The sequence below is a fragment of the Chinchilla lanigera genome, unplaced genomic scaffold (genome assembly GCF_000276665.1).
Source record: "Chinchilla lanigera isolate Chin_1 unplaced genomic scaffold, ChiLan1.0 scaffold00050, whole genome shotgun sequence".
Classification (NCBI taxonomy): Eukaryota; Metazoa; Chordata; class Mammalia; order Rodentia; family Chinchillidae; genus Chinchilla; species Chinchilla lanigera.
This window is the reverse complement of record NW_004955451.1, coordinates 16,119,737-16,144,846: the sequence shown is the minus strand read 5'-3', so window position 1 is coordinate 16,144,846 and position 25,110 is coordinate 16,119,737. Positions and strand designations below refer to the sequence as shown.

Sequence of the window (25,110 nt, the reverse complement as noted above, 5' to 3'; positions counted from 1 at the left end):
CAGGGGGCCCGGCGGCCGTGTCTCCGTCCTGGCCTGTCGCCCCGGGCTCCCTGGGACTTGAGGAGGGCGGGAGAGGAGGGGCTTCCCTGGCCTGCGCCGCCGCGCGGCTGCCGAGCCGGTGGTTTTCGAGAACACTCTGGAGGCCGGCGGCGGCCGGGGCAGGTCGTCGGAAGGGGGCCGGAGCGGGCGCGGTCGTCCCGGCTCAGAGCCGCGCGGACGCGAAGGTTCGGGAGGCGCGGGGCCCTCTCCGCGCAGCCGCGCGTTCCCTGCGCCCCTTCGCGTAGGCTGCACGGCGCTGCCACCCTCGGCGTCCTCGCGCCCGCCTGCCTGAGTGCCGAGCCCCCTGTGCCCTCCCCCGGTCACCTGAGACGGTGTGGGAGGAGAGTGGAGCGCTGCTGTCCGAGTTAGAAACGGCAAGCTCGCGGCAGGTACCCAGCCCACCCCGGGAACCCGGGGTCCTGACCTTGGGGAGCTGACCGGCTGGACACCGCATCGTTCCGGGGAGGTCAGAGAGCAAGAGGCCAGCGTCCAGGCTCTTCCTGGTTTTGACTTTTCCTGTTATTCCCTGAAGTACTTAAATTAAGTATCAGGGGTTCCTGTAGGTCGTTAAGAGATTGCAGAATGGGTCCGGGCCCGGTGGTACATGTCTACAATCTCAACATTCAGGAGGCTGAAGCAGGAGGATCACCTCAAGTTCAAGGCCAGCCTGGACTACCTAGCAAGACCCTGTTTCAAAAAACAAAACAACAAAAATGCAAAGTAGGAAACATAATTCCTGTCAACACAAAACTTTAGTTGGTGTAAGAGTTTAGTACTTGTGTTTGAAGTCGGTGGTTCTTCGTGTTATGAATAGGGATTTTGGCTGTGTGTCATTTAAGAAACTTGTCTTACTCAGCATAAACCTCTGACACAGGGAGTGCCCTCCTTTGGCCTTCGTTTCCTGGCTTCCTATCTAAAGCAGTAACTTTCAGGCTGGGGATAGAGCTCAGTGACAGAAGGGTGCCCGTGACCCTGGGTTGTGTCCCTGGCACCACACAGAAAATCACAGCCTCTGAGGGTATCCTGGCTTGGAGTTACTACTGTAAAGGAGCGTGCAGATACATGAAACAGGAAGCAGGTGATGGGGCGGTGCCGCAGTGTGACCATGTCATTTGAAACACAGTCGTTGTATGTCAAGATGAGGGCGTTGGTCTGTGCTACTGCTTTATTCCATGGGGTGAGATGTCAGTGATTATAAAATGCACAATTGTTGTATCTACCATTAAGCAAATGTAGCTGTAAATTAAATAACAAAAGTGCATTCTTACCAGACACACACGTGTGTGGCCATACACATACACAGCTTTTCTAGGCATACCAAGATTTACTACGTATTATTTCTGTACAATAGCAAAAGGAAAATAAGCGAAAACACAAAAAAATCGCTTTGACTCTCTGCCATGTGAGTTGGCTTTAAAAGGGTGAACTGTCTGTCTGCTCTGATGGGCCGTGGTGCTCGGGGTGGTTCTGCAGTGCTGGAATTGGAGAGGGGTGGAGAAGGTGTTGGGGGAGGTCGGCTGAATTTGTCAGGTTTCTTGATCTTCTTCATAGCCCTAGAAGCGAGAGGGGCAGGGACGTCCCTGCAAATGCCCTTTCTCGGTCTGGCTTCCTTAAGGGTTGTTTGACCGAGTCTGCCTCTCTCCTGGCCACCGGTTCTCACAGGGACACAGTGTTGATGGCTCCCTGGGCTGTCCTTGTCACATCCACAGGAGCCTTTCCTTCTTTCATCTTGGCCCAAGTACATCTTGCTGCTGCATCTGCTGCCAAATTGTCATGGTCCCACCGGTGGAGGGGAAAATGACAGGAGCTTTCAAGACACTGGGTCTTAACCGGGCAGAGTAGCACACACCTGTAATCCCAGTCTACGGGAGGCTGAGGCAGGAGTCTGAGCCCAGCCTGTATAACTTAGTGACTTAGCAGGACCTTCTCTCAAAATACAAAAGGACTGGGGTTGTAGCTCAGTGTGTAAGCCCTGGGTTCAGTCTTCAGTAGTGAGAAAAAACCAAGAACCCACTGGCCTCGTCTGGCGCAGTGTTGGCTCCCTGGGTTCAGTCCCCAGGAGCTGGACTTCAGGATTTTAGCACCTTTAACAGCTCCCTGTTGTTTCCTCAGCAATGTCTCCAGGAAGAAAAGGCCAGGCTTTGGCCTGTCACTGACCCAGGGAGCCAAGAGTGAAAGGGGTATTCATGGTGTTGACACTGGTGGCTAGGGTTCTGTGATGAGGACTTCCTGCTGCCCCCTGCCTCAGGCCGAGGGAGGTTCTGTGGCTTAGCTCTGCAGGGAGCAACCGGCCGGTCTCTGTGCAAATGCCCTGCCTGGCCTGGGAGCGCCAGAGCTCGGCTCTCTAAGTGGCCTTACTGCAGTCCAGGAGGAAGTAGGCCCTGCTCGCTGGATGGCAAACCTGGGGACCGAAGCTGGCCCACTGGCTGGAGCAGTTCTTACTGGGCTCTCCACATGTCCAGGGACATGGATTGCTCATGTGCCCTTCTTTCCACGCTGGCTGGGAGCCGGGCTGCGAGCCTCGTTTCGCGGTTCAGGCATCTCAGGGCATCTTGGAACGCGCGGCTTTGCTGACTGAAGAGGGAGGGAGGGCCCCCCCCTTCCCCCTCCCTGTGTTAAAGCCAGGGGTTCACCTTTGAGAGACAGCTGGGCGCCAGAGCTGAGTCATGAAGACGATCATCCGCCCGGCGAGGTATCCCACGCCTGTCTTCCCAGCTGTCTGGGAGGCTGAAGCAGGAGGAGCACAGAGCACAGTCAAGCCCAGCCTGGACACTAAAAAATAAAGAGGAGAGGGGCTGTCACTCAGCGCAGAGGCCTGGGTTCCACCCAGCTCAGCACGGAAACTTAAGCCTAGGATCACAGAACGCCGAACTACGTGAATCAGTTGAGTCTTGGTGCTGACAAGGGGCAAAACTGACGTCCTGAGACCCAGCAAAGGCAGAGCGCGGAAGGGCTCTCCGGCCTCTTCCGATCCACACCCAGCGCCTAGTCAGCCCAGCAACTTCAAGCCCGGCTTGGGTTAGCGGAGCGGCAGTTGCTCTAGCACCAAGTGGGAGCCCAACGACCAGGATTCTGATTGGCTGAAAGGCCACCCTATTGTACACCCCAGCCAATCAGGGAAGTCCATCACTGAAGCTGGTATTTTGAAAGTTTAAAAGCTGAGAGCGGAGCTTTGGTTTTTGCTTTCTTGGACTGGTATTTGAGAGGACTGTGGGACAATGGGCAGCAGCCGCCTGGGCGCCTGGACCCCCTGTGCTGTGCTCCCCTGAGCGCTTGTCTTGCCCTCAGTTCACTCCTGCACCTCCCTCCAGTGCTGGGATGTGGAAGTTACTCAGAGGTCGTGCCAGGTATTCTTTCACACCACATGAATCAGAGCAGGAGGAGCAGGCTTCACAGTGCAGCCGCTCCAGTGGGCTGTTTGTTCATTACTTTGCAGTCACAATTGAAAGCCAGGCGCAATGGCACATGCCTGTAATACTAGCACTCAGGAGGCTGAGGCAGGAAGATCCTCGTGAGTTCAAGGCCCTTAATTCAAGGCCAGTCCGCACTACAAAGTGAGATCTCGTCTTAAAAACAAAACAAAACCAATTTCTTTCTTCCCCAACCAGATAAAATGGCAGATCCCGGGGGCTGGGGATTTAGCTCAGCGGCAAAAGCGCCTGCCTGGCAAGCGCAGGGTCGAGAGTTCGGTTCCCGGTACCAGAGAAAAACCAAAAAAAAAAAAGAAAAAAAAAAAAAAAAAAAAAAAAAAAAAAAAAAAAAAGGCAGATCCCATGAAGAAGGAGAACCAAAGGTTGAGGTTTATTTGTTTGGCCTTGAATTCCTGGGGGTCCTCCTGCCTCAGCTTCCAGAGTTCGAGTGCTAGGATAGCAGGCGTGTGCCACCATGCCCAGTGAGAGGTTGAGGGTTTTGCAGGCTATGTGAGGAAGGGTCTGTGTGGCTCGAGGTTGATTCTGAGACTGTCACAGTGGGGGTGACCCAGAGGTCGGCTGGTGGGGTTGATCCTCTCTTCCTCCAGTGGTCTTTGGAGGCCACTTGGGATGCTGTGTCTCTGAGAGTTGGCTTGGGAACCCACAGGACTCTGTGGGGGCACAGTGCCAGTGGGAGGCCCAGCTGCCCTCTCACACTGGAGGGCATTGGGAAGCAGCTTCTCCCTCAATCCTGGGGTTTGGGAAGTGCCACCAGAGTCCCCATGGGGTGCCAAAGGAGAAACTGAGGGAGAGAGGGCGGGGGCTAGTCCGGAAGGTGCTGCCGAGGGCCTGTAGAGCTCGGAGGTTGCCCTGCTAGGCCCTGGGGTCTACATGGATTGAGCCGGAGCCCTGTACTTTCCCCACTCAGGCAGCAGAGAGCGCCCCAACCCACGCTGCTGCTCCCCTCAGCTCCACTTTGTGCCCTTGGATGTGAAACGCTTGGCCCCAGTGGGGCTCCCTGTGTGTACAGAGCAGTTGGAGCTGCTGTCCAAGGGGCTTTCTTCGCCCACGCCGCCCACCGTATGTCTGGGTAGTGGAGAGGGTGCTCTCGGTATTGGGCAAGCAGGCGCCTTCTTCCCTATAGGGGCCGGGCCTGGCAGCTGGCAGCAGGTGGCGCTGCTCACAGGCAGCAGCTGCTCAGCACCCACCCTGCCCCCCTGGCTGGCCCGGGCTTCCTGCTGCCACCTATGGACTGGCAGTAGCAGCTCAGCCCCAGATTATAAAGCTTGAAGGTAAGGAAGGGCGTAGCCGAGCTGCCGAGGGGCTCCTGTCCTGTGTTTTCTGTCATGAAGGTCATTGAGGACATGTGGCTGGGACGTGCCAGCCAGCGGGGACATGAGGTCTCAGCTGTGGGATGGAGGAATCTACTCCCAGCCTGGCCACTGTCCCGAGAATTCTGAAGGGCGGAGGGCACTTTCAGATCAGCTGGCAATGAGATTGTTTGAATAAAAGGAACAGCCCAGCCCTCAGAAACACAGAGATGGGCAGTGACGGTTCGCAAGTGGAAACAGGACTGCAGGGATGCCCCGAGAGAAGCAGGAGACATAGGCCCCTGCGGCGGCCGCTCTGCAAATGTTCTGCAGGTCAGAGGCCCAGGTGCACCTCTGCACTGACGAAGGAGATCATCTTGTCCTCGATTGTAATTTAAACAGATTGGGCTTTTTCTTACATTTCATAAGTGGTGGGCTATATCCAGGATGCAAAATACAAAACCCGAACTTCCCCAAGCTGTGGCCTTTGTTTTGATTTAAACCATTAACGCTATCCAAAGAGTTAATTTTATTAAAAAATGTTTTAGCCAAATACTTGCAATAAAAGTAGGTTGCTATGTTTTGGTTTGTCCTACAAAAATTAAAGCCAAGTGGAGTGGCACACAAGTAGGGCTTCTTGGGAAGCTGAGGCAGGAAGATCTCGGCATTGAGACCAGCTGAGCCCCAAAGAAAGCCCCTCCCCCCACTCTAAATAAATAAATTAAGGTAATAATCAAGTTAAGCAGTGCATTTTAAGTTACAGTGTTGGAGAGTAATAAAACCATGCCTATCCTTTTTGAGCAACAGAACAGAGTGAACTTTATTTCCCCAACTTCTCTATCTCCCTCTAGAATAAATTGTTTTGTCTTTTTGAGACAAGATCTCACTATGTAGTTCAGGCTGCCTTGAACTCAGTTTGTAGCCCAGGCCAGACTCAAATCACAGTGTTTCTCCTGCCTCAGCCTCCCAGGTGCTGCAGTTACAGGTGTGTACCACCACACCCGACCTTGGAATAAATCTTAAAATGATACAACTTGATGAAGAGTCTTATCCTGGTTTTTTAATATTTATTTAAATACTCCCCTTTTCATCTGGGGGATTGAACCCAGGACTCCCACGTGCTAAAACAGCACTGTGCCACAGAACGGCATGTCTAGCTGTCTTTTTTTGGTTTTTGGTTTTTGGTTTTGTTTTTTAGGGTTTTGTTTTTTTCGTCTGTTTGTTTGTGGTTTTTGTCTTTCTGAGACAGGGTCTCACTATGCAGTTCAGGCTGGCCTTGAGCTCACTTTGTAGCACAGGCTGGCCTCAAACTCGAACCAATCCTCCTGCCTCAGCCTCCCGAGTGCTGGGATTACAGGTGTGCCCCACCACTCCTGGCTCTGTTCTTTTTTTTTAATTTTTAGTTTTGAGATAGGGTCTTGCTAAGTTGCCTAGGCTGGCCTTGAACTGGTGATCCTCCTGCCTCAGCCTCCTGGTAGCTGGAGTTGCAGGTGAGCCCCACAGCACCTGACTTAGCAGTGTTTAGACAAGATCAGGTGTTCAGGGTGCTGTGGCTGTGGCCCTCACCCACAGTAACAGCTACAGACCCGCCCTGTCGAGTAAATCAGAGCTCCCAGCTGCAGTAAGCATCTGAGACACCGCGCCTCCCCTCTAGTCTGGTCTCAGTGGAGCTGGCAAGAGTTTCCCGTGGTAGTTGCTTAGAAATGAGCCCAGTTGGCCTGAGGGAGGGGTCTTGCCAAGCATTCGACTTAGAAGTGTTTGGAGAGAAAATGGAAAAGTTTCACAGGTCATTTATGTAGGGCATATTGCAACCTTAGAGGTGGTGTTTCCTGTGGGTTGTTTTTTTTTAATTAATTAATTAATTTTTTTGAGATAGGGTCTCGCTATGCAGTTCAGGCTGGCCTTGAGCTCACTTTGTAGCTCAGGCTGGTCTCGAACTCGCAACAGTCCTCCTGCCTCAGCCTGGGATTACAGGCGTGCATCACCATGCCCAGCTCTTGTGGGTTTTTGTTTTGTTTTGTTTTTTGGGTTTTTTGTTTGTTTGTTTTCCAGTACTGGGAATGGAATTCATAACCTTGTACTTGCCAGGTAGGCACTGTGCTGCTGAGCTAAATCCCCAGTCCCTTGTTTTGATTTTTTTTTTTTTTTTGGTCTTTTTGAGACAGATTCTCACTATGCCACTCACGCTGGCCTTGAGTTCACTTTGTAGCCCAGGCTGGTCTCGAACTCAAGGATCCTCCTGCCTCAGCCTGCCGAGTGCTGGGATTACAGGTGTGCACAACCACGCCCAGCCTCTGTTTTTTGATTTTTTGAGACAGTCTTGCTGTATAGTTCAGACTACCCCTGAACTCACTGTGTAGCCCAGGCTGGCCTTGAACTTGCAACGACCCTCCTGCCTCAGCCTCCTGAGGGCTGGGATGACAGGCATGTGCCACCAGGCCCGGCTGTGTTTCCTGTGTTTGTAATGCAGCTGAGCTGTAACTGCAGAGTCAGCTGGGGCCGGAAGCCCGGGCTGCCTGGTGCTGTCACTTGGTCCCAGGATCGCATGCCTGTGTGGCAGAGTTGTTAGTGATCACTCAGCAGGAGAGGCTGCCCGCCTGCACACAGGTCTAGCCTTGTGGTGCAGAAGAGCAGGTTTGCAGAGTTGCAGCCTTCAGATTGTGGAGGCCTCTGAAATAGCAAAACAGGCCAGCAGTGGGGCGTATCTGCCACCTCCGCCCCAGGGGAGGGCTGGGCCTCCAGTGCAGCACCCCGCTGTCCTGTGAGCCACTCTCCCGCAGCTGCTTCCCAAGAGCTTGATGCTGGTGACCAGAGTGGTACGGTGCACTCATCCCAGGGTGTTGTGGTTTGGGGCCTGCAAGAGGAACAGTACAATACAGGACATATTTTGTAAGATTATTTATAACAGTCACCCAAGAGTCACATACAAAGAGAGTGCAGGAAATCTGCCCACACACTAAAGAATAAAGAATCCAGCTGAGGGCCTGGATCCCGCGGTAATGTCTGCATGAGTCCAGCTGAAGACTTAGAGCCCATGACAGTGACCCCACAAGTCCAACTGGAGGCCTAGAGCCCATGACAATGTCTCACGCAGGCCTATTTCACGGATCTGCCCTGGGAAGGTCCCAAGGTCAGTGGTGGAAACCAGAAAGTCTGTGCCAATGGGCTGAAGGATCTGTGCTCGCAGGCTGAGGGATCTGCACTGGAGCCAGAAGTGATGGTAAAGTAAGGACCAGAGCTCCCCTGAGAAGTACCACAGCCGTCCTCAGTGATGGTGAGGTCCCGAGCGCCTCCAGTGACGAGAACAGCTGAGTTCTCCTCAGGAAAGCCAGTGACAAGCTTCTCCAGGAGACTGAGCAGTGCACCGTCTTCCCTTCCGGAGCCAGGAAATGATGCTCAGAGTGAGGACCAGAGCTCCCCAAAGTGAACCACAGCCATTCTTAGTGCCAACAAGGTCCCAGGCTCCTGGGACGATGAAAGTAGCCGAGTTCATCAGGAAAGCCAGCATGACCCCAACAGAACTAACAGCTTCCAACAGCCTCACTTCCCCAGGTCTGCCTCTTATGCTGCCGGCAGCAGTCCTCAAGGCAGGCTGCCATGCCCAGCACCATGCAGGTTTGGTTCAGCTGGTTTGGGGCTACAAGTTGACCAGCAGTTGTCACCCACCGCAGGGGTCTCCTGGTGAGCCAGAGTCATGCAGCTGTTCTTTCTCAAGTGCACTCTGGGTGTGGGTGGGGAGCAGGGTAATTAATTTTGATCTAGGCTGAGCGTGGTGATGCATGCCTGTAATCCCAGCACTCGGGAGGCTGAGACTGGAGGATCCTTGCGAGTTCAAGACCAGCCTGGCCTACAAACTGAGCTCAAGGTCAGCCTGAACTGCATAGCAAGTCTCAGAAAGACAAAAAAAAAAAAAGTTTTGATCTAAAAACCATGGTGTAGGGGCTGGGGATTTAGCTCAGTGGCAAAGCGCCTGCCTGGCAAGCGCAAGGTCGTGATTTCGGTTCCCGGTACCAGAAAAAAACAAACAAACAACCCTGGTGTAACAGGATCTGGGGGGAAAAGACCTCCAGGAAGGGAGGGGTGTCCTGGTTAGTGGGTGTGCTGGGTTCCCTGCTCTTTCCAGTGCACGTGTGTAATTGTGTGGGGACGCCCTGGTGTACTCCACACCAGTTGGTAGTTTGCTTCTCTTTTTTGCAGCACCAGAGATCAAACCAGAGCCTGTGCATGCTCGGCAAGTACTTTGCCACTGAGCTACACCTCAGCACCTGTACGGTTTTTGTGTATTAAAGGTATATTAAGCCAGGTGTAGTGTGCCCAGCTATAACCCCAGGAGCGTGAGAGGCTGAGGCAGGAAGATCACAAGTTCAAAGCTAGCCTGGGCAACTTAGCAGGACCCTATCTCAAAATAAAATTTTTTTAAAAGGACTGAGGATGTAACTCACCCACTGCAAGGTGATAGTTTAGTCCCTTGCAGGGGTGGGGTCAGCACCAAGGATGGCGCTTGGTGGGTGCTTGCTTGGCCAGTAACCATGAGGCCCTGGGTTCAGTCCCCCGCACTGCAGGAAATGCAAGTGTGCGTACCCCAACCCTGGGCGCTTGTATGGCGGCGGGTGCCCACTGGGAACTGTCCCAATGACCACCCCCGCAGCCCAGCAAGGCCTGTCTGGTCTGAGAGGGCCCTCCCTGCATGTCAGGACTGTCGCCCAGGGCTGAAAGCTGTACTTGAGGGTTGAGTCTGAGTTCGGTTCTGTAGCCACAGAAAGAAAGGCTGTAGCTGAATTTAGTCCTTCAGGGTCCTTTTCTTTGCCAGTGGGTCCAAGCTGCTCCAACGCACCCTGTTCTCCCTGCACAGATGGGACCTGGCGTGCTTATCGGGTGAACTGAGGCCCCGCCGGGACCCCGTCCCCTCTCGTGGCCTGGTCTCCTGCTCCTCTCACCCCTCAGCCACGGTCTGCCGACTGCTCCCCCAAGCTGGCGCAGCGCGACTCTGGCAGGCTCTGGCTTGGGCACCCGTGCTGGGTGTTGGGAGGCCCGGGGGAAGGGGCACTGCGCAGTGGGCACTGGGCCTGGAGCCCCACAAGAAGCGCTGTGTCGCCCCCCCAGCAGCTGTCAGTCAGCCGTGCCCTGTGAAAGCACAGCCTTGTGCTGCGCGGCTGTGTGGGAGCAGCGCGGGCGCCTGTGCGGTGCGTGAGTCCGCAGCGCGGCCCACACAGCCCGCTCGTTCTGCTGCTGGGGGCTGACTTGACGTTACTCGCTTTGTTTGCTCTCCAGTGGAATCTACTCACCAGTTACTAAAGTGAAAGGACTTCCTCAGGGGAGGTGAAGTCAGGTTCTCTAGGTCCCGGTCTCAGAGGCCCCAGCCCAGCCTGGGGGTGACCTTCTGCGCAAGCATTGTTTCGGGTAGGGAGGAGGCAGCAGAGCGGAGAACGCACGGGCCGAGGGGCTGACAGATGTGGTCTCTGCTGACCTGGGGCAAGTGATTGAGCCTCAGCCCCAGCCCCAGTCTTCTGAACCGGGCCCCAGCATGCTCGCTGGAGCAGAAGGGGGGGGTCTGGCCTCAGCAGGGTGGTGTGGCATCGCTCACGGGTGGGACAGGTGCGGCCTGGCCCAGCCCGCCTGGGAGTGGTGTCCTTGTGCTTCGCTGTGGTTCCGCCGGCTGCTGAAGCCCCGTCGGGGGGCCCAGGCATCCCCGCCAATCTGCTGTGGAGGGAGAGGCCCTGTGTCATGTTCCGGGACCTTCCAGACTCACCGGAAGGCATCGCACAGAGGCCACAGCTGCCCTTCAGGTCTGGCAGTTGGCGGACCTCCCTCCGATGGCTGCACTGCACGACAACGTGGGGCGCCATCGCAGGGCAGCTCCGTCAGCACACACAGGTTACCTCCTCCTCCTGCTCCTTCCTGCCGGCTCCTTCCCTGTTGAGGGCTTTCGGGACAGCGGGGAAGAATGGACAGCCTTGCCTCACAACGGGAGGCATCTCCACCACCTTACAGCTTAAAATGCTCTCTGCACTGCCACCTTCCCTGGGAGCAGGCTGCAGACACCCACACCATCTCCAGCCCTGAGAGTGAGGGCCTGCCAGGCACGGTGGGCACACGGCACGCCTGTGATCCCGGCACTCAGCAGGCTGAAGCAGAACTGCCTCGAGTTCAAAGCCTGGGCTCTGCTATGCAGTCTGGGCTACATAGTGAGACCCTGTCTCAATATTTAAAAGGCTGGGAATGTAGCTCAGCATGAGTCCCTCAGTTTAATCCCCAGAACCACAAAAAGAAAAAAGAAAAAACAATTTTTTGGTCCCGATCTCAGGCAACGCTCTGGCACTCAGTTCTTTTTTTGCACGTATAACGGGTAGGAAAAGAATGTCTTTCTTGGTTTTGTTTTTGTGGTTGTTTTTGAGACAGGATCTCACTATATCGTTCAGGCTGGCCTTGAACTCACAATGTAGCCCAGACTGGCCTCAAACATACAGTGATCTTCTTGCCTCAGCCTCCTGAGTGCTGGGATTATAGGTGTGTGCCACACCACTAGGCAAGAAATGGTTTTTCTTAAAACTCCTCAGAGACGTAGCTGTCGTGATAATCACTGCAGTGAGAACCCGTCCGTATTCTCGCTGCTTGTACAGTGCTTCTGGCTGCTGTGGCTGGGGCTGCACCCTGGGTGGACACTGGGGCAGCGGCGGGTGGGGCCAGGAGGCCGCTGCTCCTCACGGCACTGCCCCGTCCTACACGCGAGAACGCTGTGCTTTCCACTCCTTTGCCACCTGCCACTGCCCACCTGTCCTTCAGGGACAGACACTTAAGCCACTTTTCCAGGGTACTAAGGAGGTGACCCGCTTCCCAGGGACGGCAGTGTCCCTGTGGAATTTCCTGCCCCAAACCAGGTTGCTGCATGTCTGTGAAAGAGGCAGGAAAAGCTCAGCTGTTACTGGGTGTCATGGTACACCCTGTGATCCCAGCACTCTGTGAGGCTGAGGCAGGAGGATCCTAACCTGGGCAATTTAAAAAGACCCTGTTGAGTTGAAAAATGAAAACAGGGCCAGGACGCAGCTCCACACGGAAGGCCGGGTTCCGTCTCTGCCTTTGCAGGGTAGGGCAGTTTCAGTAGTTGCATGGTGGAGCTCGCCTACAACCCCAGCTGCCTGGGTAGCTAAGTCAGGAGGGTTGCGAGATTCAGGCCAGGCTGGCACATTCACAAGACTCTGTCTGAAAATGAAAATCTTGCAAAAGGGCTGGAGATGTATCTCAGCTAGAGCGCGTGCTGGCCTCGTGGGAGGCCCGGTGCCACACATGTGCTCACTCAGGCACGCGGGCAGACTCGCCAGCCTGTGGGGAGCTCAGCGGTAGCCCACCTGTGCTTCCCTTGCACTTGGCTGGGTGTGACCCTCAGCACGCTCTTATTTCAGTTTTATTTCTAGTTTCATTTGTATAAGCACCACATTTTTAAAAAGCAAAACAGTGCAGTGGCTGAGGGGGGCTATCCGGGCACCTGCTCCTGCACAGTGGCCGTGGACAGGGCGGTGGCCGAGCCAAGCCAGCACTGTGAGGACATCCTGAAGAGACAAGGCAGCGGCCCCAGCAAAGCGCAGATCCTTCCCGCGTGCCGCCTGCTGGGCGCCAGCGCTGAGCAGACCTGGCCGTCCCTCCCTGTCCCTCCCCATCTTTCTGTCCCTCCCCGAGCAACGGGTCTGGGCTGCAGACCCGAGGTGCTCCCCGCCAGTAACCTGCCTCCTTCTCTTACTTCTTCAGGGAAGCCGAGTCCTTCAAGGAGCAAGGAAACGCATACTATGCCAAGAAAGATTACAATGAGGCCTACAACTACTACACAAAGGCCATCGGTAAGGACGTTTGCAGCAGTGAAGGTGCGCGTGAGCAGCTGCTCCGAGAGGAGCCACGCAGTCCCTGCTCTGCTCCTGTGACTCTTGATGGGTGACTTCAGCAGGACGGGCAGTTCTTCCTTATCTCAGAAGATGGCCTTTAGAGCCAGGCATGGTGGCATAGGCCTCTAACTCCAGCACTCTGGGAGGCTGAGGCAGGAGAGGCTAGGGATGGAGCTTAGTGTGACAGCTCTGGGTTCAGTTTTCAGTGCTGGAAACAGGGGAAGAGGAGGGCTGGGGATTTAGCTCAGCGGCACAGCACCTGCCTGGCAAGTGTGAGGTTGTGAGTTCGATTCCCGGTACCGGGGGAAAAAAAAAGGGGGAGGGAAAGGGGGAGAGAAACACAACAGGAAAGCAAAAGGCCTTTGTATGTGAGGTCAAGTCCTCTTGTCCCCATGCTTTGCTTGCCCACTGGCCTTGTCCACTCCAGCGTGCTGTTCCCTGTGCTGTCCACAGGCCAGGCGCAGGGCCCACCTTGTACCCGGTGTGATGCACACTCAGGAGGGCTGGGCTGCCTCTTCCTGGGTGAGCAGTGTGCCTGGGGCTTTTGCAGAGCTGTGAGATGTGGGCTCCAGCTCTGAGCAGCCCGGCCTGGCCCATGCCCTGCTTAAAGCTGCTTTTTGGAGCCACCAGTGGTCTTGTTGGTTCAGTTTGGTTTGTTTCAGTCTGGGTGCTGGGGATCGAGCCCAGGGCCTCACACGTGTTAGACCCTGGCATGCTCCAGCTGTAACTTCTTTTCTTTTAAAATTGGTTGTGTAGTGCCCAGTGTCGATGTGCACAGCTAGGAACACTCATCTGTGGTCTAAGAGTCTACACCCTTTCTCTTCTTTTCCTTGAGACAGGCTCTCACAGAGTACTGTAAACTGGCCTCAAACCCATGATCCTCCTGCCTCAGCCTCCCCAGCCCTCAGGTGGCTGGTGCACACTACTATACCCATTTTTGTTGTTTTGCTTTGCTCCTGGTGCTGGGAAGGAGCCTAGGACTCCAGAAGGCAGGACAAGCACTCCAGCGTGGCACTGCACCCCGGCCCTCCTGACATCGCCTAGAGAGCAGCAGCTGAGGTTTGCAGTCAGGACCTGGGCTGCACTGAGCTCCACTTTTTGCCTCCGCTGTAGATACGTGTCCCAAAAATGCGAGCTACTACGGGAACCGGGCAGCCACGCTGATGATGCTGGGCAGGTTCCGGGAGGCGCTGGGGGACGCGCAGCAGTCAGTGCGGCTGGACGACGGCTTCGTGCGGGTGTGTCCGGGGGCCCGGGTCCCAGGCTCAGGCTGCCTGCCATCTAGGGCCTGGGCAGGACAGGGTGCAGGGAGTTCCCTGGCCTCTCGGGCTTTAATCTCTGTGTTGGGGTCACTTACGTCACTAGAGGCATGTGGGAAATGTCTGCCCTGGAGGGCACTGCACCGGGGTGGAGCCCTGCCTGGGCCCTGGCTCTGCGCAGGAATCTGCTGCTGTGTATCTGCCTGGCGGGTCACAGTGCTTTCTCTCCTGTTTCTTCTAGGGACATCTACGGGAGGGCAAGTGCCACCTCTCCCTGGGGAACGCCATGGCGGCGTGTCGCAGTTTCCAGAGAGCTCTGGAACTGGATCACAAAAATGCTCAGGCGCAGCAGGAGGTGCGGTCTGTCTGCTGTGACCCACGTGCAGGGGTGGAAACACGGGTGACAGCAGCATGGCAGGGTGCCCTGTCCGGAAGGAGTCGGCTGAGCCCAGTCTCCCCTCTCCCTCAGCCCTGCTCCAAGCCCCACCTGCCTCCGCCTTCGGATGATTTTCCGAGCAATTGACTGACAGCCTCAGAGCTGTGAGATGGGCCGGCGCCACGCGCAGGCCTGTCACCCCTGCACCCTGGGAGGCTGTGGCAGGGGAACCCCAGCTTGGTGAGGCCCTGCCTCAGAGGGAAAGGGCTGGGATGTAGGTCAGCATGGGGGCACTGGGTTCCTCCCATGGGACTGAGAAACAGGCAAACCCATGCAAGGTGGCTGGCGGAGCCCACACAGTGGAAGTTAAGGGCCTGAGCAGCGTCCGCTCTGCAGAGCCCAAGTCAGCCCAGCACGCTCACTGGCCAGCGCCTGGCAGCACAGCGTTCTTCCACAGCGTGGACGACAGTGTAATACTAAGAATGAAAGGAAACGCAGGCTTGGGGTGTGGCCAGCGACAGAGCGCTTGCTAGGCAGCGAGGGCTGGGAAAAGTCAGGAAGCCCAGCTCCTGGCTGGACTGGTAGCAGCTGAAACGTGCTTCAGTTCCGGGCCTGGGTGCAGATCACCGTGCAGATCTTAGTGAACCGCGGGCATCATTAAATCTCTGACTTCACTAAAATTTCCACGTGTCTGATTTTCCCATGTAGTTCAACAATGCTAATGCAGTTATGGAATATGAGAAAATAGCAGAAACAGATTTTGAGAAGCGAGATTTTCGGAAGGTAAATACAACTGTGGGAAGGTCACCTATCTCTTTCAATGGAGCTCAGGGCGGGGCTCTGATGCATGTGCATGTGTGGTCACTGAGAGTAGCAGTATGGCACTGAAGACCTAGGGTAATAAATTGTTGCTTGATTTTGGCTTTGGGCCTTTGCTTTTGTCTTAAAATTTCTTTTCTTTACTGAATGCTCAGGGAGGCTGAGTCAGGAGGATTGAGAGTTCACACTTAGCCTGGGCAGTTTAGGTGCTTAGTGAGATTCTGTCTCAAAATAAAAAATAGGAAGGGTGGGGGTATAGCTCAGTGCAAAAGGCCTGGGTTCAGTTGGCAGGACCCCAGGAAGAAAAAAAGGTAGGTGGTTTTTGCTAGTGTAATAATTTTCTTAACTGTATTTGTCTTTATGATAAAACGCCAAATTAATTTTTTAAAAAGCCCAGATAAGGGCTGGGCATGGTGTCACACATCTATAATTCCAGCACTCAGGAGGCTGAGGCAAGAGGATCATTGCAAATTTGAGACCAGCCTGGGCTACAAAGCGAGCTCAAGGCCAGCCTGAATGGCACATGGAGACCCTGCCTCAAAAAGACAAAAAAAAAAGCCAAATGAGTTTTTTGTTGGTATGGTTGCTATAAAGTCATGGCCCAAAAGCGTGCGTTTACTGAAGGGAAAAGCCAGTTGGAATTAAAAATTGGCTTGAGATAATCTGTTTTTATTTTAATAAAGACAGCTGACCTTGACTTCATGTGAACTGTGACCTATAAATCAGAAATCAGAGCCTGGCACAGTGGCACATTACAATCCCAACACCCTTGTAGGCTGAGGCAGGATCCAAAGTTCACGGCTTCAAGGCAGCCTGGGTTACATAGAGTTTCTCACCAGCTTGGAACATAGCAAGACCCTTTCTCAAAACAAAAATGAGAGCCAGAAATGGTTGTGCACAGCTGTAATCCCAGCACTCGGGAGGCTGAGGCAGGAGGATCATTGAGAGTTCAAGGCCAGCCTGGGCTACAAAGTGAGCTCAAGGCCAGCCTGAACTGCATAGCAAGACCCTGTCTCAAATAGATAAAAAAAAAAAGAGAGAGAAAGGCCCTTTTACTTGTGGAACACTGTGACTCATCACCATCACTTTGTTTTGGGAGAGGGGTGGGTTTGGTCCAGTGCTTGCAGTAGCAGGGATCGAACCCAAGGCCTTTGTACTGAGTTGTATCCCCAGCCCTTTCTATTTTTTATTTTGAGACAGGCTCTTGCTAAGGTTCTCAGTTGCCCAGGCTGGACATGAATTTTCAATCTTCCTGCCTCCGCCTCCCAGAGTGCTGGGATCACAGGTGTGCGCCACCATGCCCAGTATCAGCACCTTTCTGACACTGGTCTGTTCTTAAATTAATTCCTATTTATTTATGTATTTATTTTTGTCTTTTTGAAACAGGGTCTCGCTATGCAGTTCAGGCTGGCCTTGAGCTCACTTTGTAGCCCAGGTTGATCTTGAACTCACAGCAGTCCTCCTGCCTCAGCCTCCTCAGTGCTGGGATTATAGGTGTGCGCCACCACGCCCGGCCCAGTTGTTCTTAAAGTGGGTGATGATTCTAGAAAGTACACATGTTGAAGTGGTTGACAAATCCGAGGCAAGGAAGAGGTAGGAAACACTTGTGCATATCTTAATGGGTCTCTTAGGGCTGTTGCCCCTGAGCTGTATGATTCTGAGTTTGCTTTTTTTGATTGTACTCAGAAATCACTTTCACTGATGTTTCAAAAGGAGGTAAATGGCCCCCAAAAAGTTAAAACTCACTGATCTGGAGGATTTTTCAGGATCATTTAAAGAAGCTAGCTCCCTACACAGAGGGGGTTGTTGTTTTCTATGTGCGGCTCTCTTGGTGCTTTCTGGAGCCAGTGCTCAGCAAAGCTTTGATAAAAGGGGATAGGAAAGAATTACTCCTGCCGGGCATGTGTCACGCACCTGTACACCCAGCACTTGAGAGATTGAGGGCGGAGGATCACTGCAAGTTTAAGGCCAGCCTGGACTGCGTAGCGAGACCCTGTCTCAAAAAACCGAAGTGCGCATTCTTAACTCATGCACCAGTGAGGTCTCTGGTGATAAATGTGCTCCATCCGATCAGCGTAGAGCCCCAGGGTTAACGTCTCATCCTCTCGGTCCTGTCTGTTAGCTTCATAAGCACAGTGTCTCTGCAGTGTGATCTGGCTTGGGTGTGTGCGTGGAGAGCGGCTCTGCTGGCTGTCACGTTTCAGAGGTCACCCAGGCAAGAGCTTTGTCGTGAAAGGCGGTCTTCTATGTTCTCTCCCTTGCCCACTCTGGAGCCCAAATCCTGAGTCTGTGACAAAACCCTCTGTGTGACATCCCAACCGCGCCCCCTGTAGCTCACGGTGATGTCACAAATGAAGAATTATGATCCTGGCGGGGAAACAGATGAACTTGAAAGAAACAAAGATCTTCTTTGCCTGCAGCTGTCCCTGAAGGGACGTGGGGGCGGGGCGAAGCGCTGAGCGCTCCGACCAGGCCCGCGCCACCAGCGCCCTGCTCTGCCTCGGCTGCCGCGCCCTCGAGGGCAGGGCGAGGGCCCCTGCACCCTTTCCCACTTGAGGGGCGCCAGCACCATAGCTTTGCCTGCCGACGCTTTGCCCTGGGACCTAGCATGTCTCAGCAAGTCCCACCTCTGTCACTTACCAACTTCGTCAACCTCCAACCTTAGTTTTCTCATCACTAAAATGAAGGAAACGAGAAAACTTTCGAGGATTAAATGGGGTAGTGAGGCGCTGGGTAAACGTTGGCTGTGCTCGTCCTCCCTCGAGCACCTGCAGCGGGGTTGGAGGTGTTTCCAGTCTGAGCAGGCCAGGGCGTGGCTGGGCGTGCCGTGCTCGCTCCAGCACACCGCGGCCCTGCGTTCAGTGCCAGCGCCGCAGAAAGGTAAACCTCGGGACCATCCTGCTCAGCAGTGGGCTGGGCTGTCTGAGTCTTACTTTGGTCTTTGGCAAGCAAAGGTGCAGACATTTCTGGAGTCGAATCCGAGCCTCATAATGCTCTCCTTTCCCAAAGGTGGTTTTCTGCATGGACCGGGCTCTGGAGTTCGCCCCCGCCTGCCACCGCTTCAAGATCCTCAAAGCTGAGTGCCTGGCGATGCTGGGCCGCTACCCAGAGGCACAGTCTGTGGCCAGGTGAGCACTAAGCCCGGCCAGAGCCCCCTGCCCCGAAGCTGAAGCTCAAGCCGGATCGGCGGGCATATGGGCCTGGGTGGTGGCTTCTGCCTGTCATCCTGGTCCTCGCGGGCAGAGGTGGGGAGGGCTGGAAGCCCCAGGTGTGAGAGCAGCGCAAAGCCTCATCTTAGGAAGGAGGCTGACGGCACAGCAGGTGCCCTATAGCTGTCCTTGAGCCGTGTGGGAGGAGCAGGCTTTGTCATGCAAGTTTGAGCTTTGGGTTTTTTTTTTTTTGTCTTTTTGAGACAGGGTCTCACTCAGCAGTTCCGGTTGGCCTTGAGCTCACTTTGTAATGAGCTTTGCTTTAATGCGGTCCCTTTCCTTCTACTTTACGGGTGGGTGAGCGCAGTGAAGGCCAGATGGGAGATACCTTAGCCTTTGGAGGCCAGAAGATGTCTTTCCTCTGTCCAGCGCTGGCATTGTGGTCCCAGAGCAGCCAGAGGTAACTGATGGGCAGATGGGGACACCCTGTGCCAGTAAAGCTGTAAGCAAGCCCAGCGTGGTGGCACAGGCCTCCGATCCCAGCCCTCTGGGAGGCTGAGGCAGAAGGATCACAAGTTTGAGCCCAGCCTGGGGAACTTAACAGTGAGATCCTGTCTCCACATAAAAAAGGCTGGCATGGTGGTATACGTATATACCTGTAATCCCAGCACTTGGGAGGCTGAGGCAGGAGGATCATTGTGAGTTCGAGACCAGCCCGGGCTACAAAATGAGCTCAAGGCCAGCCTGAACTGCATAGCAAGACCCTGTCTGAAAGAAGATGAAAAAAAAAAAGGCTGGGATGTAGCTCAGTGTGAAGCCCCTGATTTTTGTAGCCAGTACTGTGTAAAAAACCCCAGTGGCAAGAAATTGCCCTGTGGGGTGCAGTTGACCACCGCTATTCTAGTGGAGCAAGGCTTGTGAGACAGCAGGGGCTGGCGGTGACGCCAAGCAGCGCAGTGGTTGCCTGGCATGGACAAGGCCCTGGGCTTGACCCCAGCTTCTCAGAAAAAGAAAGATTTTAGAGATAAGTGCACGTGGGTTATTTTGGCGTGGTTTGCAGAGAGTTTGCGGGAATCTGCCTGCTTCCGGGTCCTCTGAACACTGGACCTATGTTCGAGGGCTCGGGCCCAAACGGGTCGGGGGTCGCGCCCCCGGCCCCGCTGAGTGCACTGTGCGGTGTTGCAGTGACATCCTGCGGCTGGACTCCACCAACGCTGACGCGCTGTACGTGCGGGGCCTGTGCCTGTACTACGAGGACTGCATCGAGAAGGCTGTGCAGTTCTTCGTGCAGGCCCTCAGGATGGCCCCGGACCACGAGAAGGCCTGCGCGGCCTGCAGGGTGAGTGCACAGGCCGCTGCGGGAAGGACGCGGCACAGCTTCTGTCTGCCTGGGGGCAAAGTGCACTGCTAGGTCAGGTGCTATAATACCTACGTGGGGATTTGGGTCTCTTGTTTTCTTCTCCCCGCTTGGAGGAAAGTGAGCGATGAACCCCGGGGAAGGTCTCCCTGTGCCCTGTGTGAGCGACAGCGCCCTGGGGCGGGGCTGCGCTGCTGACTCCTGCAGCCCGAGGGGTGGGCCCGAGGCTCGAGGACGCCACCACTCCCTCGCTGCTCTCCACAGAATGCCAAAGCCCTCAAAGCAAAGAAGGAAGATGGGAATAAAGCGTTCAAGGACGGGAATTACAAGCTAGCTTACGAACTCTACACAGAAGCCCTGGCCATAGACCCCAACAATATAAAGACAAACGCCAAGCTCTACTGTAACCGGGGAACCGTCAACTCCAAGGTGAGCAAGCGCTGAGTTGGGACTGAGGGAGGGTTTTTAAGGCTGTCACGGGTCTTGGGACATCTGCCTGGGTGAGCCAGACGCAAGCGTTTCCAGGTGCTGGGCATTGCCCTGTGGAGGCGGCGCCTGTCTGGGGTTCAGGGGCTGTTGCGGGGGTCCCTGTTCTTCCGCACGGCCTCTTCGCCAGGAGGCGCGTGGCGAGGGCCTTTGGGGCGCTTCTAAGCAGTTGTGTCCGGTCTGCTGCCTCAGCAAGAGGCCATTGGCTTTGGGGCGAGGTGGAGATTTGATCCAGGCAGGAGTGGCGTCTCCTCCGGCATAGCTGACGGTCATCGCGCATGGCTGAGGTGCCTGAGGGCCCTGTGGCCCACACGGCAAGGGAGGCGGGCTCCTTGCCCTTGCAGGGCCCGGCAGTCAGCGCAGCCGTCCTCACCGCTGCAGCAGGGCCCGCAACAGTGGAGGGCGGGGATGGCAGAGGCTGCCTGGCCCTGCCTTAGCACAGAGCGGGGAACCAGCGTGGCTGTGGTGTCCTTGGGCCTGAGCCCTGCGGACCGCATGTGGCGGTGAGGCCCACCGCCGGGCTCCCCCGCGTGCGTGGCTTACTCGGGGCCTGCTGCTCTCTCCTGAAGCTCAGGAAGCTGGACGAGGCGATCGCAGACTGCACGCGGGCTGTGACGCTGGACGACACGTACATCAAGGCCTACCTGAGGAGAGCTCAGTGGTGAGTGAGGTGTGGCCGGGGAGCGGCAGTGGCCACAGCGGGCCGGCGCGGCGTGAGGTCATTGGTCCTTCCCTGCTCTAGGTGGGCCTGCTGCAGCCGAGCCTGTCTTTACAGACTGCGGCGAGGAGGTTGCGCCGCGCCCTCAGGCTCCCCAGCCTGCGCTAGCCCCGCGCTCAGTAAGTCTCCTCCCTCCAGCCTCGAGTCCGCCTCCCTGGAGCTGCGTCCGCGTGGTCACCTCCCTCGCTCGCACGGTGCTCAGCCCGCGGGTGCTCACCCGGGAATGTTCCTGGTTGGACGCTTGGGAGAAGGCTAGGGCTGCTGCTGCGGCTGGCTCCATCACAGGCAGCCAGGAGCTGCCTCCTGAGGTGCCCGGCTGGGCAGCCATGCTGTGCCGGCGCAGTGACCCGAGAGCCAGCTGCCAGGGACCCCGACCCTGTTCTTACTGTCGGACCCGGCGGAGCATTTTCTGCAGACAGCGTAGCTGCCACGGGTTAGCGCAGACCCTGTCAGACGCCGTTCCTCCTCAGACCAAGTCTGGGCAGCGGCTTCCTGCACCTGGAGCCGGAAGGAAGGCAGATGTGTTGTGCGCCAGTCTCCCCACGCCCTCTGCCTTCCTTACTGTACCCGGTGGCGTCCCTAGCTGTCCCCCTTCAGATAGGAAGACGAGGCCGCGGCGGGGCTTAGTTCCCAGTGAGGTTGGTGGGTGGCGAGGTCTCTGAAGAATGCAGGCTGCACCGTCCCAGGGGCCTGACGCCGCTGGGGACAGAGGCTGCAGCCTTGGGAGACAGTCTGTCCTGGGAGCCAGCCAGACGCCCTGACAGACCCGCCGTGCTGCTCCCAGACGGCGTGGGCTGCGGCACCGTTGACGCGGCCGAAAGGGAGAAACACCTGCTCCGAGCGGGCAGGACGCCCTGTCGCCCATGTCACGCTCCTGCGTTCAGCAGGGAGTGGGCAGTGCTGTGGCTGACTGGGTAGGAAGATCCGGGCCGGGCCCGGTCTGTGCAGTCTGTGTCTTGGTTGCTTTCTTGCAGCTGGGACGAGCACCCAGCGCCCACAAGCACACAGGGAGCACTGTTTCTACTCAATTTGGGTCCAGCTTGCAGGCCGTGGTTGGCTGTTGCAGGGCAGGGCGGCCAGCAGAGGAGAAGCTGCGCAGGGCCCAGCGGGCAGGAAGGAGGACCTGGGAGGAGAGCCAGGCTGTGCCCCAGTGGGCCTGAACGTCACCCCACCCAGGCCCCTCCAGAGCTCCTCTGTGAGTGCCACAGCACTTGGGCGAGCCCAGGTCAGCAAGCCCCTTCTCCCTGCTAGACACAGCTGTTCTTGGAGGGGCTCTGCTTTGGGACCCCACCTCAGGGGCCTGCACAGTCTGGCCATGGGTGGGCAGCACACCTGGGACAGCTGGCATGGACAGAGCTCCCACCTGGCCGGGTCTGGCAGTGGAGAAGGCTGGACGTTAGCACACCTCCCTGGCTCCGTGGAGCCCCCACTTGGCGTGGCTACTTCTTTTCAACCTATCGGGGCGTGGTGGCACATGTCTGTATTGTCAGCAGTGTGGGAAGCTGAGGCAGGAAGATGGCAAGCCCAAGCCCATCTGGGCAGCTTACAAACTTAGCGAGCCGTTATGGTAAAGAGGGCTGGAGGCTTAGCTTGGTCCCGGGCCCTGGGTTCCATCCCCAGTACTGTGGGAAGCGGGAGAGAAAAGGTGCAGACCCTTCGTCAGCAGAGACAGCGAGTTACTGCAGCACGCCTTCCTTACTGCGCGGCTTGGGACTTGGGCCCAGGCGTGAGCGAGGCCAAGGGTGCTGAGCCCCCTCCGGCCAGCAGACTGGCGCCCAGACCTCGAGGTCTGCAGACGGCCCGCAGCTAGATGGGGCCTGCTTGGTGCAGGGATCTTGTCAGGCCTTCGAAGGTGCCTCTTGCTTCTGTGGGAAGCCGCGGTTCCCACGGCGGGCCATAGAGTGGAGCCCGCCTTGGCCCAGGAGCCCTTTCCACCGCGACGCTGCCTGTGCCTCCCGTTGGCTCACCACCGCCCCTGGCGAGGCCCAGGAAGGTCTGCCCACAGCCGCCCCTTGCACTGCCTCTTCCGGCCGCGCCTCACCCCACTCGCTTCCGCCCCACCTGGCCTGCTGCTCTCCGCAGCTCTGCGCCACGCGCTCGGGCCTCCACTCGTGGGCCCTGTCGCTCAGCGGGCGTCACGCCCCCTCCCTTGGAGCTGCCTGATCCCGAGTCTGAGCGCCCGCCCTGTGTTCTTCCCCAGCTACATGGACACAGAGCAGTACGAGGACGCCGTGCGGGACTACGAGAAGGTCTACCAGACGGAGAAGACGAAAGGTGACGGGCTGGTGTCCACCTCCCCGGGGCTGTGGTCATGGGGCTCAGCATGGCCGCCAGCCGGGAAGCGGTGATGCAGTCCTGGTAGGGGCATGGGCCCCCGGGTTCTGTCCCGAGTCCCCCGTCACCCACCTTTGCCGTGTGGCTGCCGCGAGGACCAAAGCACGAGAAGTGCGCCGGCCCCCGGAAGAACGCGCCGAGCAGCCGCTGAGTTCCGGCGGCCAGAGTCACTGTGCCCTTGGGTACTGCCTGTCTCCCCAGAGCACAAGCAGCTCCTAAAGAACGCGCAGCTGGAACTGAAGAAGAGCAAGCGGAAAGACTACTACAAGATCCTGGGGGTGGACAAGAACGCCTCTGAGGACGAGATCAAGAGAGCCTACCGGAAGCGGGCCCTGATGCACCACCCAGGTAGGCAGCGGGGGGCAGGACGGCGGGGGGCGGGCTGAGACCCTGGCCTGGTCTGAGTTCCTGCTCCTGCCTGCAGATCGGCACAGCGGAGCCAGCGCCGAAGTGCAGAAGGAGGAAGAGAAGAAGTTCAAGGAAGTGGGCGAGGCCTTCACCATCCTCTCGGACCCCAAGAAGAAGACGCGCTATGACAGTGGCCAGGACCTGGACGAGGAGGGCATGAACATGGGCGGTGCGTGGGCTGCGCCCCGGTGGGGCTGCCCCAGAGCCTTTGGGGCCTGCCCGTAGCGCAGGGACCTGGGCCTGTCCCGGTGGGCAGTGTTGGGTGTGAGGCTGGCTGCCAGGTTCTGGGGGAGACGGAGGTCGGATCTGTTCCCTGCCTCCAGGGAACCAGTCTGCATCTGCGGCCTCCATCCCTGGGCCAGATGCTACCCCGGGTCTATGCGCAGGGACAGGCGTGGAGTGGAGCAGACGTGGCCCTGTGCTGAGTCCTGCAGGGCTGAGAAACCCGGGTTCTGGGGCGTGCACAGGCTGGGCGGGTCGGGCCAGAGGGCTCTGCGGTGCGGGCAGTGGACGACGCCTGTTGGCAGCAAGGCTTGGCTTACACGGAGGACACGCGCTGCTGTTGGCGGGCACCGAGAGCAGACAGGCACTGCTCTGCAGCCCTCTGCTCCTGGCGCGGGGCGTTGGGGCAGTGACCTGAACTCGGGACGTGCGTGAGGGGAGGCGGGGAGGGCGTCTGTCACAGCCGGCGTTCGCTGAGCAGCTGGTGGCTCCTGCCCAGCCCAGCCTCGCCCCGGCCGGTCCAGAGGGCACTGTGGACTGACACCAACGGGTCTTGTTCCCAAGCTGACAGTGGTGGCATTGAAGGGAAAGGGGCAGCGTAAGCGAAGCGACGTTCGGGCCGTTGCAGTAGGGAAAGCTTTGTTCCCTCCACCGCCCTGGAAGGGGCAGGGACCCAGGCTGGCAGGAGAGGGGTGCTCGTGGGGGTGGGGCGCCGCCAGGCCCCTGGACCTGCTAACGTGGCCGCCTCCCCCTTCCTTGCTGCCAGCAGATTTCGACGCCAACAATATCTTCAAGGCTTTCTTCGGGGGTCCTGGGGGCTTCAGCTTCGAAGGTGGGTGTGCCTGCAGGCCCGGGCTGCTCTGGGGCAGAAGGGCCTGTGCGGGGGCAGGGGGGGTTCCCAGAGGTCAGCTGGCCCTGCAGGGCGACAGTGCCCATGCTGAGGCTCCTGTGTGAGGTGTGCGGGGCTCCGCCTGGCACACCAGGGCCCCGTAGCCAAACACTGCCAGGTGTGGGCTGCACAGCCCTCGGCAGGGCAGAGCGGGTGACCCGTCCCTTTGCCTTCCAGCGTCTGGTCCGGGGAATTTCTTCTTCCAGTTCGGCTAATGAAGGCCACCCCTCCAGCCCTGCACGCACAGACTCACCTGGCCCCGCCTCGAGTGTGGACACAGCCACCTCCCCGTCCTGGCTCCGCACGCAGCTCTGCCGCCAGCCGGCCGTGCCGTCGCCGTGCTTGAGCAGGGCAGGAGGGAGCTGTGCTGCGGACGGGGAGGCAGCTTGTGAATCTTTGTTTTACTGTTTAACTTTATTAAAAAAGAAAACCGGAGAAAATAAAGCATTGTGACTGTGTC

The 25,110-nt window shown here is 57.1% G+C and overlaps 1 protein-coding gene across 4 annotated transcripts in view; it reads left to right on the top strand.

The window, feature by feature from the left end:
• Nucleotides 1-25,110, top strand: part of Dnajc7 (DnaJ (Hsp40) homolog, subfamily C, member 7) — a 27,572-nt gene extending 2,462 nt beyond the window's left edge. Inside the window, exons 1-14 of one of the 4 annotated variants that reach the window (XM_005394437.2) lie at nt 3,220-3,386; nt 12,503-12,591; nt 13,747-13,871; nt 14,134-14,247; nt 14,977-15,051; nt 18,097-18,215; nt 19,422-19,575; nt 19,858-20,022; nt 20,649-20,740; nt 22,998-23,071; nt 23,333-23,479; nt 23,556-23,708; nt 24,531-24,593; nt 24,828-25,110. In XM_005394437.2, coding sequence (XP_005394494.1) covers nt 3,358-3,386; nt 12,503-12,591; nt 13,747-13,871; nt 14,134-14,247; nt 14,977-15,051; nt 18,097-18,215; nt 19,422-19,575; nt 19,858-20,022; nt 20,649-20,740; nt 22,998-23,071; nt 23,333-23,479; nt 23,556-23,708; nt 24,531-24,593; nt 24,828-24,865 — 1,437 coding nt within the window. In that variant the 5' untranslated portion in view covers nt 3,220-3,357 and the 3' untranslated portion in view covers nt 24,866-25,110. Of the gene's footprint in view, nt 1-3,219; nt 3,387-12,502; nt 12,592-13,746; nt 13,872-14,133; nt 14,248-14,976; nt 15,052-18,096; nt 18,216-19,421; nt 19,576-19,857; nt 20,023-20,648; nt 20,741-20,821; nt 20,917-22,997; nt 23,072-23,332; nt 23,480-23,555; nt 23,709-24,530; nt 24,594-24,827 lie in introns of those variants that run through there. The other 3 variants (XM_005394436.2, XM_013519288.1, XM_013519287.1) reach the window with 3 other exon arrangements.